Source organism: Nematolebias whitei, chromosome 5 (assembly GCF_014905685.2).
Source record: "Nematolebias whitei isolate Nwh7 chromosome 5, NemWhi1, whole genome shotgun sequence".
Taxonomy (NCBI): Eukaryota; Metazoa; Chordata; class Actinopteri; order Cyprinodontiformes; family Rivulidae; genus Nematolebias; species Nematolebias whitei.
The window spans coordinates 48,675,436-48,691,325 of NC_056502.1; the positions used below are offsets into that span (position 1 = coordinate 48,675,436).

The following is a 15,890-nucleotide window of genomic DNA, read 5'->3' on the forward strand; positions in this document are numbered from 1 at the left end:
TGCACTCTGTTGCATGTTTTGTGGAGGAGACCTGTTCAGGTCTGTTCTTACCATTTTAGGTGAGGGTGGATTACGAGCAGGAGGTGCAACAATATCTTTCTGAGGTGTTTGTGGGTGACCTGGACTCTGTCCACGGTCTTCTCTGAGTTCCAGACAAACTCGCCCCACGTCAGAAATCTTGTTTGTTGCTGCTCTTAGTTTTTCCTCACATGTTTAAGCGTTCCTGTGATGTATGATAATCACATTCTAAACACATATGTAGCTGTTGTAAATTGTGTTTATCTATTCTGCATTCTTCCAGATCTTTGTTAAGCACATCTATTTTGCTATTCAGCGAATCAATTTCTGCATTTGCATTTTGCTGTGATTGAAACATCTGTACGGAATGTTTTTTTGTGAGGACTTCGTGTTCACTTTTAAATTGAAGGAAGTGTTCTTCAATTTTCTGAACCACCTCTTTTTCACTGTCTAACCTTATTGCAAGGTAATCAGCTTTCTCAACAACCGTATAGAATGATTCTTTCAGCAAAATTGCGATTATAGCCAGCTTTTCATAGTTTGACTTTGTAATTTCTGTAGAGGTCACACTTTCTGCAACCTCCTTCAGATTGTCCAATAACTCTTTTGGGTTCATGCGCTCTGCCTGTTTATCATATGGATGTAAGGAATCTGTCAGAAGCGCTAACGCATTCTCTAAGCAGTCCCTTATCCCATAAGGACCAAAGTCTTTTTCTAACACACCTGTCATGTTCATTCACTGTGTAGCACTTTATCTGTTTAAAACAGTTGCAAGCTTCAGATATTTTTACAGGTAAATATTTGTATTCAGATGTCTTTGAGTTTTCACACTATTTTAAGCTCTGGGTTTACACAGAAGTACTGTTATAAGTCAACTTATTCAAATGTGGGTACCTTTCTGTAGGTTTTACCCCAATTCATGAATATTTAAGTAAATGCTCTCTGGCAGTGTTACTTTTTTATGTGCTTATTTCTTAACAGATACTAGATTACCAAGCTCTTTTTAGTGTATTTTACTCTAAAGCACTGAATTTTTAATAAACCTGCAATTTTTCTTTTTAGTCTCACAGCAACATAAGTTTAAAATGTTTTTTAAACTGTTTACTTCCAGCAATTTGCTATTTTAACAGTTACTCATAGAACCAAGTGGTGAAAAGAACAAGAAAAGTTGATGATGTGTCAGGATTAATCAGTCCTTCTTCAGAAAAACTGTTATTCCTGTTCTCCTGTCTCATCCTCTATTTAAAATTAAATAGGAAGATTTATTTTTAGGTGGTAATTTAAACAGAAAAGTTTCTTTTTCCTGATAAGTTTACTCTTATCTAGTGATTTTGCAATTAAACGTGTATTATCTTTCAAGCAAATGAGTAACTGATCAACTCTGTGAATATTTGAACCGTATCTTTTAAAAAGTTTCTAATTTTTCATTTTGTCCCTCCTTGTTTGAGGAATTCAGTGAATGAAAATGTCCTGGTAAATGCCTTTTTTTGCATAAATACCTCTTACTTTTTAAGTGCACGATAACAGTGATTATTCAGCTAGAGGAAGTTTGTTAACTCAAAGTTCGTCTTACAGAGAGAAAAAAAAAAACGTTTAATTTCACTAAAATACCTAAAACTGAAGTGAAACCGTGATCTCAAGTTTCTCCAGGAGGGGGCAGTGTTTAGCTTTTTACCAGCAGGAGTCTATGACGACTTCCTGTGACGTTCGGTTGACATCCTGTTTTTAGCCGCTTAGCTTAAAGTTAGCTTCGGCTAAACTCGGTTAAAATCAACATTTCTGAACGAATTTAAGCGTAAACGTGGCGTTCTTTCAACAAGCACGACTTTTTAGCATGAAACATGAGTTTTTTTGGACATATGGCAGCTTTATTTAGTGATTTTAAGCACGGCAAAGCTCATTTCCGACATGGAGGAAGTGACGTGACACGTCACTCATCCGGTCGTTAGCTGTTAGCTTAAAATTAGCATCGCTAGCGTTGTTCAAAAACATCATTTAATGACGGATTTTAAACTCTAACGTGGCAAAATTTCAGCGAGTATGCTTCGAAGAACTTAACTAGCGTGTCAAAATACACTTTAAAGCGCTTTTCAGCTTTAAAAAGCAGATTTTATTTCCCTATGAAAACGAGTTTCATTTCCGGGTCACGTGACTGAAATCACCAATGACAGAGCGGCACGGGGGTGAGAGGAAATGACGTAGGCACGTCATTCAACCTCTCAGCGAATCAGAGCGCTCCACAGCAGCAAATCCAACCAATCACGTTAGCGTTTTCCAACTAGCATGTTAGATTAGCCTGAAATAAGTTCGTCAACTTTTCGTCTTTTAAACTGTCAAAATGCACTTTTTCTGTTAAAAAATGTAACGAATCAACTCTGAGCTTAGCTGAGACTTCGTCCAGTCTTTAAAACGTTTCTCCATCTATTCAAAATACTCGTTCAAACTTATCAGAACCGAACCGGACCACAGCCGGGTCTTGCAGCAGAACCTCCGTCCTTTTAAACAGAATAACGTTTTCCACAGCTCATCAGCTTAGTTACACGTAACAGGCGTACAATTTCAGCTTTAAAAACACTTAATGACACTATTTCAGCTTTCAAAACATCACCAGCGTAACACAGCGTAAACATGCAGAGTTCCACTTCAAGCGGCAGCTCCAGCACGCTGCGTTCAATCACAGCTGACAAAACTGTTGGTTTTTTTTATGCCAACATGTAAAATCAATCTTTACACGAATACACAGTCATTTATGAGCACGTAGCGGGCCACCAATATGTAGTATGACATATGCAGGATATATTCATACATTTCGCGAGTTCTTCATTTTTCTGACTGTGTAAATGTCGTGCATTGAGTTTAACAGAAAAGTAACGAGAGACGTTATTTATCTTTGACCCATCAAAAATGAATGCGGTCATTTATTTGCAGAATCAAAGTTTAACATCAAACATTTACATTAATTTGGCAAAATATGAAAACAATAACATGGCTAGTTTCACAGAAAGTGGGTACAATACGGCGATTGTCCTCACTTCTCAGCAGAACAGCAGACATCAATCACACGGCGGTGATTGAGAACTTTGCTCCAGACATTTCTAAAAATATCTGTGATGATTTTAGGAGAAAGGAGAGTTTAAGATGGAAAATGGAGATTTATCCTACAGAGAGATGTGGGAGGGAATTTATCTGTTTGACCAGAAACGTGCACGCTCCTTCAGATCTCAGCTTGGTCACGGTACGCTTGGTCGAAGTAGAACTTTTACCTGGTTGACGATAGGTCAGGTCGGCGTGAAGTCCTTCCTTTGACTCTTTCAGCGTCTCCGTTGAGAACAGCTAAATTACTTCGAGAGTCGTGCGAGGTTATCCAAACAGAAGTTATAATTCCCAAAATCGTCCCTGCATTCTGGATTCAAGAAGCATTCTGGACGCCTGCGTTAGCATCCAAGAACTCTGAACTCTTTAACTCTCTTCAGAGAGTTAAAGTCTGGAACTCTTCTCCAGGAAAAACTTTCAAGCTCTGAAAACTCCCACATTGAACTCAATCCTGAGCGCAGCAGCTCTAGTTGAACTGGGAAGTTGCCACATTTAAATGGGTCGACTTCCGGGTCATTTGAGAGCTTTCTAATTGGTGGATAGACCAGAAAAGAGGTGTGGTTTGTGATGTAAGGTGTTATCAAAGTCAAGGACAGAGATTAAGTTTGTTTAAAACAGACAGAAAGATTATTGGAGAAAACCAGACTTCGTGGAGTCAAACTCTCCTGTATCTTCTGTAAAAGTTAAACATGACATTTCTTTTTCAGTAAACTTTTAGTTGACCGAAACTTGAACCTTAACACACTTACAAAACTTGCTCATTGAAGACAGAAAAATCAAGAAATGCATATTAACCTGATTTCTTCTTAGAATGAGGAATAAAAATCATTACTTACTGTTTATGTAAATAAAAATGAGTAGTTCTCTTCAACCTGTAAACATTGAGTGAACTAACACAATTTGATTATCAAACATTTGTAAAATAGTAATGATCATAGAGAATTGTCTTTTCTACTTGATTAATTCAAGAAAGAAAGTCTCCAGATGGGTCAAACTGTATTTCTGGATGCAGATCAATGAAATAACAGTTTCTGTCCATCTGGTCAGATTTGACATCAGATCAAGTTCACTACAAATATTGCTCCCCATATGTGAAGTAGGTTGACTGCAGGCACAGTTTCAAGAGTTGACACAGTTGTTCTGTGGAAAGCGTGGTCCTGCTGCTCAGAGTGGTGTCTGATTTTAATCTTAAACTGACCACCTCTACTGCATCATCAACAGGAATGCACGTAAAGAGTGATGTGACATCAAAAGAGACCATTGTTTCATCAGTCTCCATGATGACATCCCTCACCTTATCCACAAAGTCCATGGTGTTCTGTATGTGGTGTTCTGAGCTGCCAACTAAAGGGATGAGTACAGGCGCCAGATATTTGGAAACATTGTAAGTGACAGAGTTAATCATGCTAACAATTGGTCTTAAAGGTACACCTTGTTTGTAGATTTTAGGTAAACCATACAGACTAGGTGTGGCCTCCCCTGGGTACAGTCTGTGGTACAGAATACGGTCAATAGCCTTGTCCTGCTCCAAATTTTTCAGGCAATCTATTAACTTCTTCTTGTAACCACTTACTGGATCTCTTTTCAGAGGTTCATAAGTGTTTAAGTCACTAAGGAGTGTCATAACTTTCTCATGATAGTCTTTCTGGTTCAAAATCACTGTGCACCTTCCTTTGTCTGCTGGGAGAATGATGATGTTTTTGTCCTTGCTAAGAGTGGTGAGTGCATCCCTCTCCTCTCTACTGATGTTGGAAGGTGGTTGTTTGGCATTGCTGAGGCAGGATGAAACTTTGATTCTGAGCTGATCTGCTTCACCCTCTTTCATTTTGTTGTTGCGGATGGCTGATTCTGTGGCTGTGATCATCTCCACCAAAGGAATTCTACTTGGTGCAACCGCAAAGTTCAGACCCCTGGCAAAAATCTCTGTCTCCGGCTGGGTGAGCTGTCTGTCAGATAAATTCTTCACCCACTTTTCTGTCTCCCTGGCATGTAATTGACTACTGGAGTGTTGTCCTACACTGAATGTGTTGTTATTGGAATAGTGATGGTGTTGATGAGTTATTAGTAAGTTAAACTTATTTTGTTGTCGAGTCTTGGACTTGACATGCTGTGCTAAGTGTGCCTGATCTGTACAGTCCAACACTTGCTGAAGTGTGGTCTGATCTAGACACATAGTTAGTTTATGTTTAATGTACTCTTCTTTGGCCTTCAAGGCCTCAATAGTAAAATTGGTCTGTCTCACCCGTTCATTCAGCAGCTGGGTCTGTGCCTTCTGAAGGATCTTGCTTGCCCGGTGCCCGCTGACCGATGATTTTAGTTCCAGGCTCTTGGGAATGATGCCACTTTGTCGACATCTGAGGTTGAATCGCAAGTGGTTCCTATAGTCTGCCCTCTTCCTTGCTGTTTTCTCAAACTCTCTTACTAGTTTGAGGCAATCCTGGCCAAAGTGATTCAAAATATCCTGATGCATGCTCAATAATCCAGGTAGAAAAATCCAAAAAAAGTTCAATCTGGTCCTCTGGACATTCAAAAAAAACAAAAATACAAAACAAAGCAAAAAAATATAGAAACGTTTCGTCTCTCATCCAAGAGACTTCCTCAGTCTGAGGTGCTGTTTTCAGCTCATTCTCTTAAATAGCACCTTCTCAGAGTGGATCAACCAGTTTGCTGCTGACAACCAAAACCAGCTGCTCACATGCTCAAGAAGGACCATCAGCCTAACAATGGACTCCGGGTTCAACTGTCCCCCTCTTACAATGCTGTGATTGCTAGTATCACTCAGCCCTCTGTGAACAGTAAACAGCCATCAATGTGCTAATGATCCATTGTTAGGCTGATGGTCCTTCTTGAGCATGTGATCAGCTGGTTTTGGTTGTCAGCAGCAAACTGGTTGATCCACTCTGAGAAGGTGCTATTTAAGAGACTGAGCTGAAAACAGCACCTCAGACTGATGAAGTCTCTTGGATGAGAGACGAAACGTTTCTAGATTTTTTTGCTTTGTTTTTTTTTTTTTTTTTTTTTTAATGTCCAGAGGACTAGATTGAACTTTTTTGGATTTTTCTACCTGGATTATTGAGCATGCATCTGGATATACTTATTTTAGGTTTAGAAATTTAAAGAACAGAGTTGATGCTGCTCACATAGTATCTGCACTGGGGCTTATTACTCAGAAACTGATAAATTACAGTAGATCAATTTCAAAATGCCTTTCCGATTTGTTCCCTGGGTGTTTGGGGCTCAAAAAGCTATGTGTTCATGTTGGCTCGTCTTCCATGAGATCGATTCAGTGTTTTATGAGAAGACTCAGAAGACTCTTATGGACAGTAAAAAATAAGGAGCTCTGTGTCCATTGCCTGGACGTCGGTTACTGGGGCCCCACCCTGGAGCCAGGCTTGGAGGAGGGGCTCGTCGGCAAGCGCCTGGTGACCGGGTCTCTACCCATAGAGTCCGGTTGGTTCGGATGGGTTTGCTTTCCTGTGATCCCACCACCTGCAGGAGGGGCCAAATGAGTTGGGGTAATGATGCCATGGGCAGTGGCCCAAGGCAGTGGCCCAAGACAGGGGCCCATGGCAGTGGCCAAAGGCAGGGGCCTTGGCGCTCTGACCCCGGCTTACCACAGCTGGCTCTTGGGACATGGAATGTAACCTCTCTGGCAGGGAAGGAGCCTGAGCTTGTGCGAGAGGTTGAAAGGTACTGATAAGATATAGTTGGGCTCATCTTGACGCACAGCATGGTCTCTGGAACCAATCTCCTTGAGAGGGGCTGGACTTTATTCCACTCTGGAGTTGCCCATGGTGAGAGGCACCAAGCAGGTGTAGGTCTACTTTTAACCCCCAGACTTGGTGCCTGTGTGTTGAACTTTTCCCCGGTAGATGAAAGGGTAACTTTCCTGTGCCTTCAGGTGGGAGGACGGGTTCTAACTGTTGTTTGTGCCTACGTGACAAACAGCAGTCCAGAGTATCTGGCTTTCTTGGAGTCCTTGGCAGGGGTGATGGAAGGTGCACCAGCTTGGGACTCCTTCATTCTGCTGGGGGACTTCAATACCCACATGGGTAATGACAGTGTGACCTGGAGGGGTGTGATTGAGAGGAATGGCCTCTCTGATCTGAACTTGAGCAGTGTTCTGTTGTTGGACCTCTGTGCTAGTCATAGTTTATCCATCACTAACACCATGTTTGAACATCATCATGGTGTCCATAAGTGCACTTGGCACCAGGAGATCCTAGATCATAGATTGCTGATTGATTTTGTAGTTGTGTCATCTGATTTGTGGCTGTTTGTTTCGGACACTCAGGTGCAGAGTGGAGCTGAGCTGTCAATTGATCACCATCTGATAGTGAGTTGGATCAGGTGGCAGGGGAAGAAGCCAAACAGATATAGTAGACCTAAACATTAGAGATGTACCAATCTGATATAAATATTGACATCGATACTGATATGGACAAACTTCTGAATCGAGTATCAGTGACAATGTAACTGATCCATAACTGGGCAAATCTATTCACTCTAATTCTATGCTTTGCACTCTGAGTGACATCACGCACTAGCGTACTGACTGAACAAATTAAAGTTGTGCTGTTTTTACATGTTTAACCAAGCTTGTGAAGCTCTTGGTGTGTTTAATGTGCTGTTATGGTGCAGAGTTTTCAATACATTTGTAATTCAGTACATTCATGTCTGCGTTTAACAAAACAAAGGTTTTAAGTTAATTCAGCACTTGTAAGCTCAAACATCCAGGTAGAAAACAAAAATGGCTAATTCGTGTCATCTGGTTTCAGAAACGGGTCCAGATTACATGATTTACATGGAGAGTGGTGGAGCAGAGGTTAGAGAAGGTGGGCCTGTGATTGGAAGATCGCCGGTTCAAGCCCCAGTACCGACAACATCAAAAATGTGGGTGGGGTAGGTGAAGCCCCCACACCTGCCCCCACCCTCATTCGCCCCACTCTGGGCCCATGAGCAAGGCCCTCAACCCCAGAAGTACTGGAAGAGGAGGCTCTGCTGTGGCTCCTCAGACTGAAGAAGTCTTTTGAATAAAAGATGAAACTGGACAGATTATTCTTGTTGGATATCCTGATGCATGCTCAATAATCCAGGTAGAAAAATCCAAAAAAGTTCAATCTGGTCCTCTGGACATTCAAAAAAACAAAACAAAGCAAGAAAAAATATTATTTTATATTTTTTCTTGCTTTGTTTTGTTTTTTTGAATGTCCAGAGGACCAGATTGAACTTTTTTGGATTCTTGTTGGATGTTTTGTCAGGGCCTGACTTAACTTTGTTAGAAAAATTCAGAAACCTCAGAAAGGATTTTTCTGATATTGTGACCAACCTTATCCTTTGTTGTAATATACACACAATTTTTTTTTATTCTCCTTAATTTATAGTCTTTAAACCTTCCAGGTAGAGCGTTAAGCATTAAAACCAGTGACAGAACTGAAACTTCTTACCTTCTCTTATAGCAGTGAAGGGTGTGCCCTCCTCCTCCTGCAGACGGATCACTTTCAGAGCCACCAGCTTTCCATTCACCCTAATGACAAGAACAAAGAAAAAAGTGTAGTGATGCAGTTAGTGTTTTTGTGATGCAAAAATCTATCAAATCCAGTGAAGGCAATGAAATGTAATTTAGCAGCAGTGGAGTGAGTCGTGACTACAACAGCAATGAATGAAGCTCACTAATCAAAGCTGTACGAGCCAAGAAAAATAACATCATCACTAAGAAGATTAGAGTCTGCAGAGGTTTGTACAAGCATTGTGTGAAAACTTTACATTTCACAGAATTTACCGAAGAAAACCTGGGACAAAAGCAGCAAAGCATTAAACATGGAGATTGCATATAAACATCCTTCCCACAGAAATTAAAAAAACTAAGAAGCAGCATTATGTGTGTATGTGTATGTGTGTGTGTGTGTGTGTGTGTGTGTGTGTGTGTGTGCGTGCGTGTGTGTGGGGGGTGGGGTGGGGGGGGTTCAGCATTATGGACAGGAGAACAGTGTTACAGAAAATAGCTGGTGGATTGATTATTTTATTCAATATCCTGATGCATGCTCAATTATCCAAGTAGAAAAATCTAAAAAAGTTAAGTCAGGGCCTCTGGACTTTCAAAAAAAAAAAAAAAAGTAGAAACGTTTCGTCTTTTATCTGAAAGACTTCTTCAGTCTGCACTGAAGAAGTCTTTCGGATGAAAGACGGAACGTTTCTACATTTTTTTTCGTTTGTTTGTTTTTGGTTTATTTGGTTTGTTTTTTGAACGTCCAGAGGACCTGACTTAACTTTTTTAAATATTTCATTCAATCAACAGCAGCTCTGCTCATTAACATCAACAAAAATGTATCATCCACAATGAAAATAAATAGAGATGCACTGATCCACTTTTTCCACTTCCGATACCAATATCTGATGTTTAGAATCGGCCGATACCGATCTGATACAGAAAAACAGAGCTGAATTCCATTGAACAAACTCAGCGTGCTCTTGAAATCTCTGGAGATGCTTGATTAAGTTGGTAGTGTTATAGCTGGAAGTTTTAGTGACATCCCCTGGAACCGTCGCTGTGCACGTATTGCACATAGCTGTCGAATGTGTTGGCTGAGGTAATGTGAAATAGTTCCAGATGGCTGATCCTTTTGCTCGTTCCATTTTGAAAACAATCTGTGCGTTGAGTTTGCTAGCGCGTGACGCCACTCAGAGCACAAAGAATAGAATTAGAGTGAATAGATCTGCCCAGTCATGGATCTGTGACATTGTCACTGATACCCGATCCAGAAGTTTTTTTTCGATATCGGGACCGATACTAATATTGGTCTTGGATCGGTGCATCTGTAAAAATAAACTAGAAGCATACTGTAGATTCATGGGAAGAAATGCAGATTATCTGGCATTGTTCATGCCAGAATTTTACAATCAAAACCATCTTATGTTGAGAAACAATAGCTGAAAGGCTATTATGTTCAAACCTTAAAAAAAACTTGTTAAGCTTAATTTCATGCAAATCACAAAATGTTCAGCTCAGAGTATGTGTTGTGAAGGAGTTTCCGCTACATCACAATTTAAATCTACATTATTTTGAAATAGGTAAAATAAATCCCTTCTTGATTAAAGCAGATACACTGTGGTAGTCATATATGACTGTGTCAATATACTGAATATTCAATATATTGAACTGATGTAACTCCACAAGTTAATGTTAGTTTGTAAGATATCCATTCAGTGATTATATTGTGAAAGTTTCTTTAAAATTTGTGTCATATTTTGCTAACAGACAAACAGGGCTGACTCCAATGTGCAATGCTTAAGTTTTATACAAGGACCTTGTGCAATAAGTATGTGTTGTGAATAAGCCTCAGCTAAAACCAGACCAAATTTTAACAAAACAACAGCAGAACTGATGTCTGAAGACAGATAAATGGACAAAAAGACAGGAGACAGAACTGGAAGTGACAGACATGAAGATGTTCTCCTTAGGATTGACAAGGATGGATAAGATTAGGAATGAGATCATCAGAGGTACAGCACAGGTTGAAGAACTAGGAGATAAAGTTAGAGAGGACACACTGAGATGGATTGGACATGTCCAGAGGGGGGGTAGTGGTTTGGACATGTACAGAGGAGGGACAGTGGGTATATTGGTAGAAGGATGTTAGAAATGCAGCTGCCAGGAAAAAGACAAAGAGGAGACATATGGATGCAGTTAGAGAGGACATGGAGGTAATGAGACAGAGGACACAGACGACAGAGATGGAGAAGGATGACTCGCTGTGGAGACCCCAGAAGAGGGAAAAGCTGAAAGAAGAACAAGAACAAAAAGAAAGAAAGAAGAAGAAAAGACGAAAAAAAAGTCAGATTGTATTGGTTTGGCTCCAAAAGATAATTTGTTCTATATGTACATCCATTCTTCTATCCACCTGTTTATGTTGTGAGGTCTTTTTTTCATCTTTCACACTGTGCCCTGGCCAGAACATGCTGTGAGACATTATTTGTTTTTACTTCCTCCACCCTCGTGTTCTCTTTTCCTCATCTACTCCGTAAGTTGTATGTAACAGGTGTCTCTTGTAAATGAGTTTCTGAGGCTCAATGGGAACTAACCTGTATAAATAAAGGTTGAATATGTATATCCAGTGATCACTTCCTGCAAGTTTTATGAAACTCCATCCGGTGGTTCACGAGATGTGTTGGTAACTAACATTCTCATCTGCCCATGCCTGTCAGCAGCAGGCGATGATTAGACTCAACGTGCACTTACTTGCTCTTTCCTTTGTAAACTGTCGCATATGAACCTTCTCCCAGCTTTTCAAGCTTTTCATATGAATCTGCCTTTCCAAACTTGGGGCTTGTGGGCTGAAAGATATAAAAAGGTAAAATATAAGAATGAATAAGTCAAGAAGGCAGAGAAGCAAAGCCTTGGAGGATTTTCCAAAAACCATTACACGTCTAAGTTATTAAAATGGGAATCAGCAGAAGTGTTATGTCTGTGGAGAGGAAGAGTATTTTTATGTAACTGTCAGCTCACAAAGTCCAGATACCTTTTTATTGATTACTTTTTTAAGAACAGCAGCTCAGAGGAAACAAGACATGTAGATGAACAGGTTCATCATCACTAGACATCCAAAGGAAAACTTCAACAAATGGGTCATTGTCTCAACAGCACCCGCATTATACCAGGGCATTATTTGAAATATTAGCGTTTAAAAAGGTCACAAAACATTGCACTGTGTAACGTCTGAACTGGTGTTTTTATTTCATTAACAGTTAGTAGACAATGACAGCACAAGTTTGATGACCTTTAGAGATTTTTCCTCTGAATGTTCATCTTAGAGTGATAACACACGAACATCCAGCTGTCTAATGTTCCTAAATATTGGCTAATCTTTCATTAGACCTCTTTTAAAGTTTATAATTCCAGGTTTCTCCAGAGTCAGTTTGTTTGAGACTCAATGTTCTGTCTGCCTGTCTGATGAAGAAAGTTTCTGCTCCTTCTCCTCCGTCCGCTGAAGACAAACCATTGGCTCTTACATACTTCAGGGGGTCTTAGTTATTTGATTCCATCATGGCTGCCGTGACAATTCTAGTATATGGGAAATTTTTCTCCGGATTAGAACGTCCAGGTTATAGAGAATAGTGTCTAAACTCCTACAAAGTGTAAAATTAAAAGTTTAAAAACCATAAACAGCAAACAGGAAGCACTTTTAATTTAGAGTAAAAAAACAACAATGTTCAAAATAAGAGTCTAAATCTGTCATAATGCCAAATTCTTACTGAGCTTTCTAGAAAAAAGTTGTTGGAATTTTCAACAGCAGCTCATTGGTACCCCACAACATTTGTTTAGAAATTTTAGTTTTGAGTTACGCTCCATGTTTGCCACAATCCAAAATAATGTTGGTTGTAAGGACTAAGTTTTGCTGCTGGACTCTGAGCTCCTTTTATGGAATAGCTCAGAGTCAGAGTCTCTTTATTGTCGTTCCACCACATGTACACAGGGTCCCAGAAGACCAGATTGAACAATAAAATGTAAAAGAAAAACAGTAATGAGATCTCAGATTTGAACTAAGAAAAACATCAACTAAAAATACACTAAGCACTAATAGCATAAAAACAATACGTTGAACAGCAGCACGAACATGAGTCATCTAACCCAACGTGTTTACCAGGTAAACTAAAATAAAAAAATAGCAAAGGAATTCATTAATGCCTACATTTAACCTGATAAAAAATAACTAACACTGAGCTCAAGATCTCTTTTACAAGGATGACTTGGCCAAGAGCACGCATCTTAAAACAAAGTAAAAAAATAAGATAGGATTAAAACATGGCAGCACGGTGGCACAACTGGTAGAGCTGCTGCCTCTCAGCCAGCAGGTTGTCCTGGTTCAAATCCCAGTCCAGGGGCCTTTCTGGGTGGAGTCTGCATGTTCTCTCCGTGCATGCGTGAGTTTTCTCCAGGTACTCCAGTTTCCTCCCACAGACCAAAAACATGCATGTTAGGCTGATTGATAACTAAATTGTCCCTTGGTGAGAGAGAGAGACTGAATGGTTGTCTGTCTCATTTGTCTCTATGTGATGGACTGGAGACCTGTCCAGGGTGTCCCTCGCACAGTGATTGCTGAACATGGGCACCCGTGACCCCCACTATCCAAAATGGAATTAGTGGGTAAAAGATGAAGGATGGATGAATTAAAACGTACACCTATTTTACCCACAAAAAAATGGTTTCCAAGTTACGGTGCAAGAGTGTGGCAAATCGTGGTGAAAGTGATATTATTGAAGCTGCCATCTCTAACGGGTTGGAAACGCCTGTAACCACGCAGGAAACAGCACACAGCATTGTGTTGAGCTTGGCCTGCATGACCACCTCTTACTCAAAAGTGGCCATTTACTGAAAATTGCACACCAGTGTGTGTGACTCCACCCACAACAGGAAGTCAGCAAGAACATCCACAACAATAAAATTCAACAGATATTAAATTAATCTGGGACCTAAAACATGGCAATGGTTAAAAAAAATCCAAGCAATGGGTACAACAAAGGTCATGTGCACTGACTCGTTTTTTCAGAATAGAACAAAATCCTCCAAAAGAATGTATGTAACAGCTCCCAGTGATGATGAGGCATGACAAACCTCAGGGCACTGCGTCAGTATCCAGGGACTGAAGTCATCTGGATGGGGCACTCACTATAGCCAAGTAAAGGAAAAATGTTCCTAAAGGTGAGTAAGACAGGATTTATTTCTATAATAAAACCCAGCGTCAGCTTGAGTTTGTCAACCAAACTGGCATAGTGAGCTTTAAATAATAGCTCACGATCAAGGTGAAAGCAATTAAAGTATTATTAATTTGAAACAGCCTCTATGTGTTTCTTTATGGAGCTCACATTGATAAGATATTCTCTGATAGCCTTCTTTTATTACAAAGTACCATGAACTTGATTTTGTTAGATGAGACTCATCGTTGCCAAAAACTCAAAAAGCCAGAATAAGTTTTAAAAAAAACTAAAAACTTAACACGTTGCACGGGACAGCTGTTTAACTCCCAGTCTGTTATTCAGAAGTCTTTCGAATAATAAGCTAAAACATCACATTCTATCTTGAATCAATTCTTGTTTAAATTTTGTTTAAGACCCAAACCAAAAACTTCAACTTTATGTTTCACTACATCTGCAGCATCCTCACTGCTTTTCCTCCCCCCTCCTGGTATCCTGAGCAGAACTAATAAGCTCAGCATTTCTGAGAGCTTTTCTAAACAAATTACACTTCCTCCTGGGATCAGGCAGGAAGTGAAACTCTATCTGTGAAACAACTCTTACCAAGAGATATTCTCTTACTGATGACCAGAGGAACCACCATGAGAGTCTTCAGACAACAGAGTTCACCTTTTTGCAAACTTTTGTTCAAATATAAAACTTTTTTGTTATTGTTGTTGTTGTTTTAGAACGTTTGAAATTACCGTCTTGCTGATTCCAAACCACAGTTTGGAATTATCCCAGGTAAGGTATCCTGAGATGTGTTAGGATTCAAGGATTCAAGGTTCTTTATGTGTCGTTTGCACCCCATGTGGTACATGTGGTGGAACAAAATTATGTACACAGGGTCCCAGTAACATCCAACAATAAAATGTAAAAGAAAAACAATAATAAGATCTAAGATATGAACTAAGAAAAACACCAACTAAATATACACAAAGCAGTAATAGCAAATGAAAATTTGCATAAATTAAAAATATAAATAATATATAAATTATAATATATAAATAAATATAAATTGTAAATACTTATATTAAAATTTAAAATTTAAATGAAAGTAAATTGGACAGACTTGTCAACAGTTCGATCACTGTTATTTTGACAAATTGGTGCCATGGTTTTGATACGTGACGTACGTTACGTGATTACCCATCAACCATTTCTCTCATAATAAATAATCGAAAATTTATTAATGACCCACCTAAACTGTAAAATTGATTTGCAATTTAGTTGTGCTGTTCAATTATAATTTTGTGTTTTTAATTAAACTACCCATGACTGAAAATTTAGGGGCAGAGATTTTTTTAAGGGTAAAAGCAGAAATAATTACTTGAAGGGGCAGCTCTTATGAGATATTAGGAAGCTTGTTAAGTTTAAAATTAGTGCGGCTGTGGATGAGTGGTTAGAGCAGTTGTCCTCCAATGCAAGAGTTGGGGGTTCGAATCCACCAGCAGTCACATGCCAAAGTGTCCCTGGGCAAGACAATGAACCCCTCATAGCCTCCGATGTGTGTCCCATCAGTGTATGAATGTGATAAAGCACTGATTAGTCCCTTTAGAATGATTTGTTCAATTAGCTTTGTAGAGATCTAGTAGAGTGCTGTATGAATGGGTAAATGAGGTACAGATTGTAGTGTAAAGCGCTTTGAGTATCTTGATAAGACAGAAAGATGCTACTTTGTGTATAAGTACAGTCCATTTACCATTTTACCATTTAATTATTTTCAGATTACATGTTCAATATAGGTTTTATTCATTCACATTCAAGGCAGTCAGATTTGTTCACAACTTTATTATCAGATAGATAGATAGATGGATAGATGGATGGAAGGACGTCCGTCCGTCTGTCTGTCCGTCCATCTATCTATCTATCTGATACAGACAGACAGACGGACGGACGGATGGACGGACAGATAGATATCCTGACGTTGTGGTCTCTCTGTGAGATAGTTTGTAATAGAATGATAGAAAAATTCTATTCTGATTCTATTCTTACAATAGAATTAGTATAATTAGAATTATAATATATATATATATATATATATATAT

The 15,890-nt window shown here is 39.4% G+C and overlaps 1 protein-coding gene across 1 annotated transcript in view; it reads right to left on the bottom strand.

Annotated features, from left to right (window-relative positions):
- cdk14 (cyclin-dependent kinase 14) overlaps positions 1 to 15,890 on the bottom strand; it is a gene marked incomplete at its 3' end in the record, with an annotated part of 171,082 nt that overhangs the window by 107,079 nt on the left and 48,113 nt on the right. Inside the window, 2 exon segments of the mRNA XM_037676477.1 lie at positions 8,559 to 8,638; positions 11,351 to 11,445. Coding sequence (XP_037532405.1) covers positions 8,559 to 8,638; positions 11,351 to 11,445 — 175 coding nt within the window.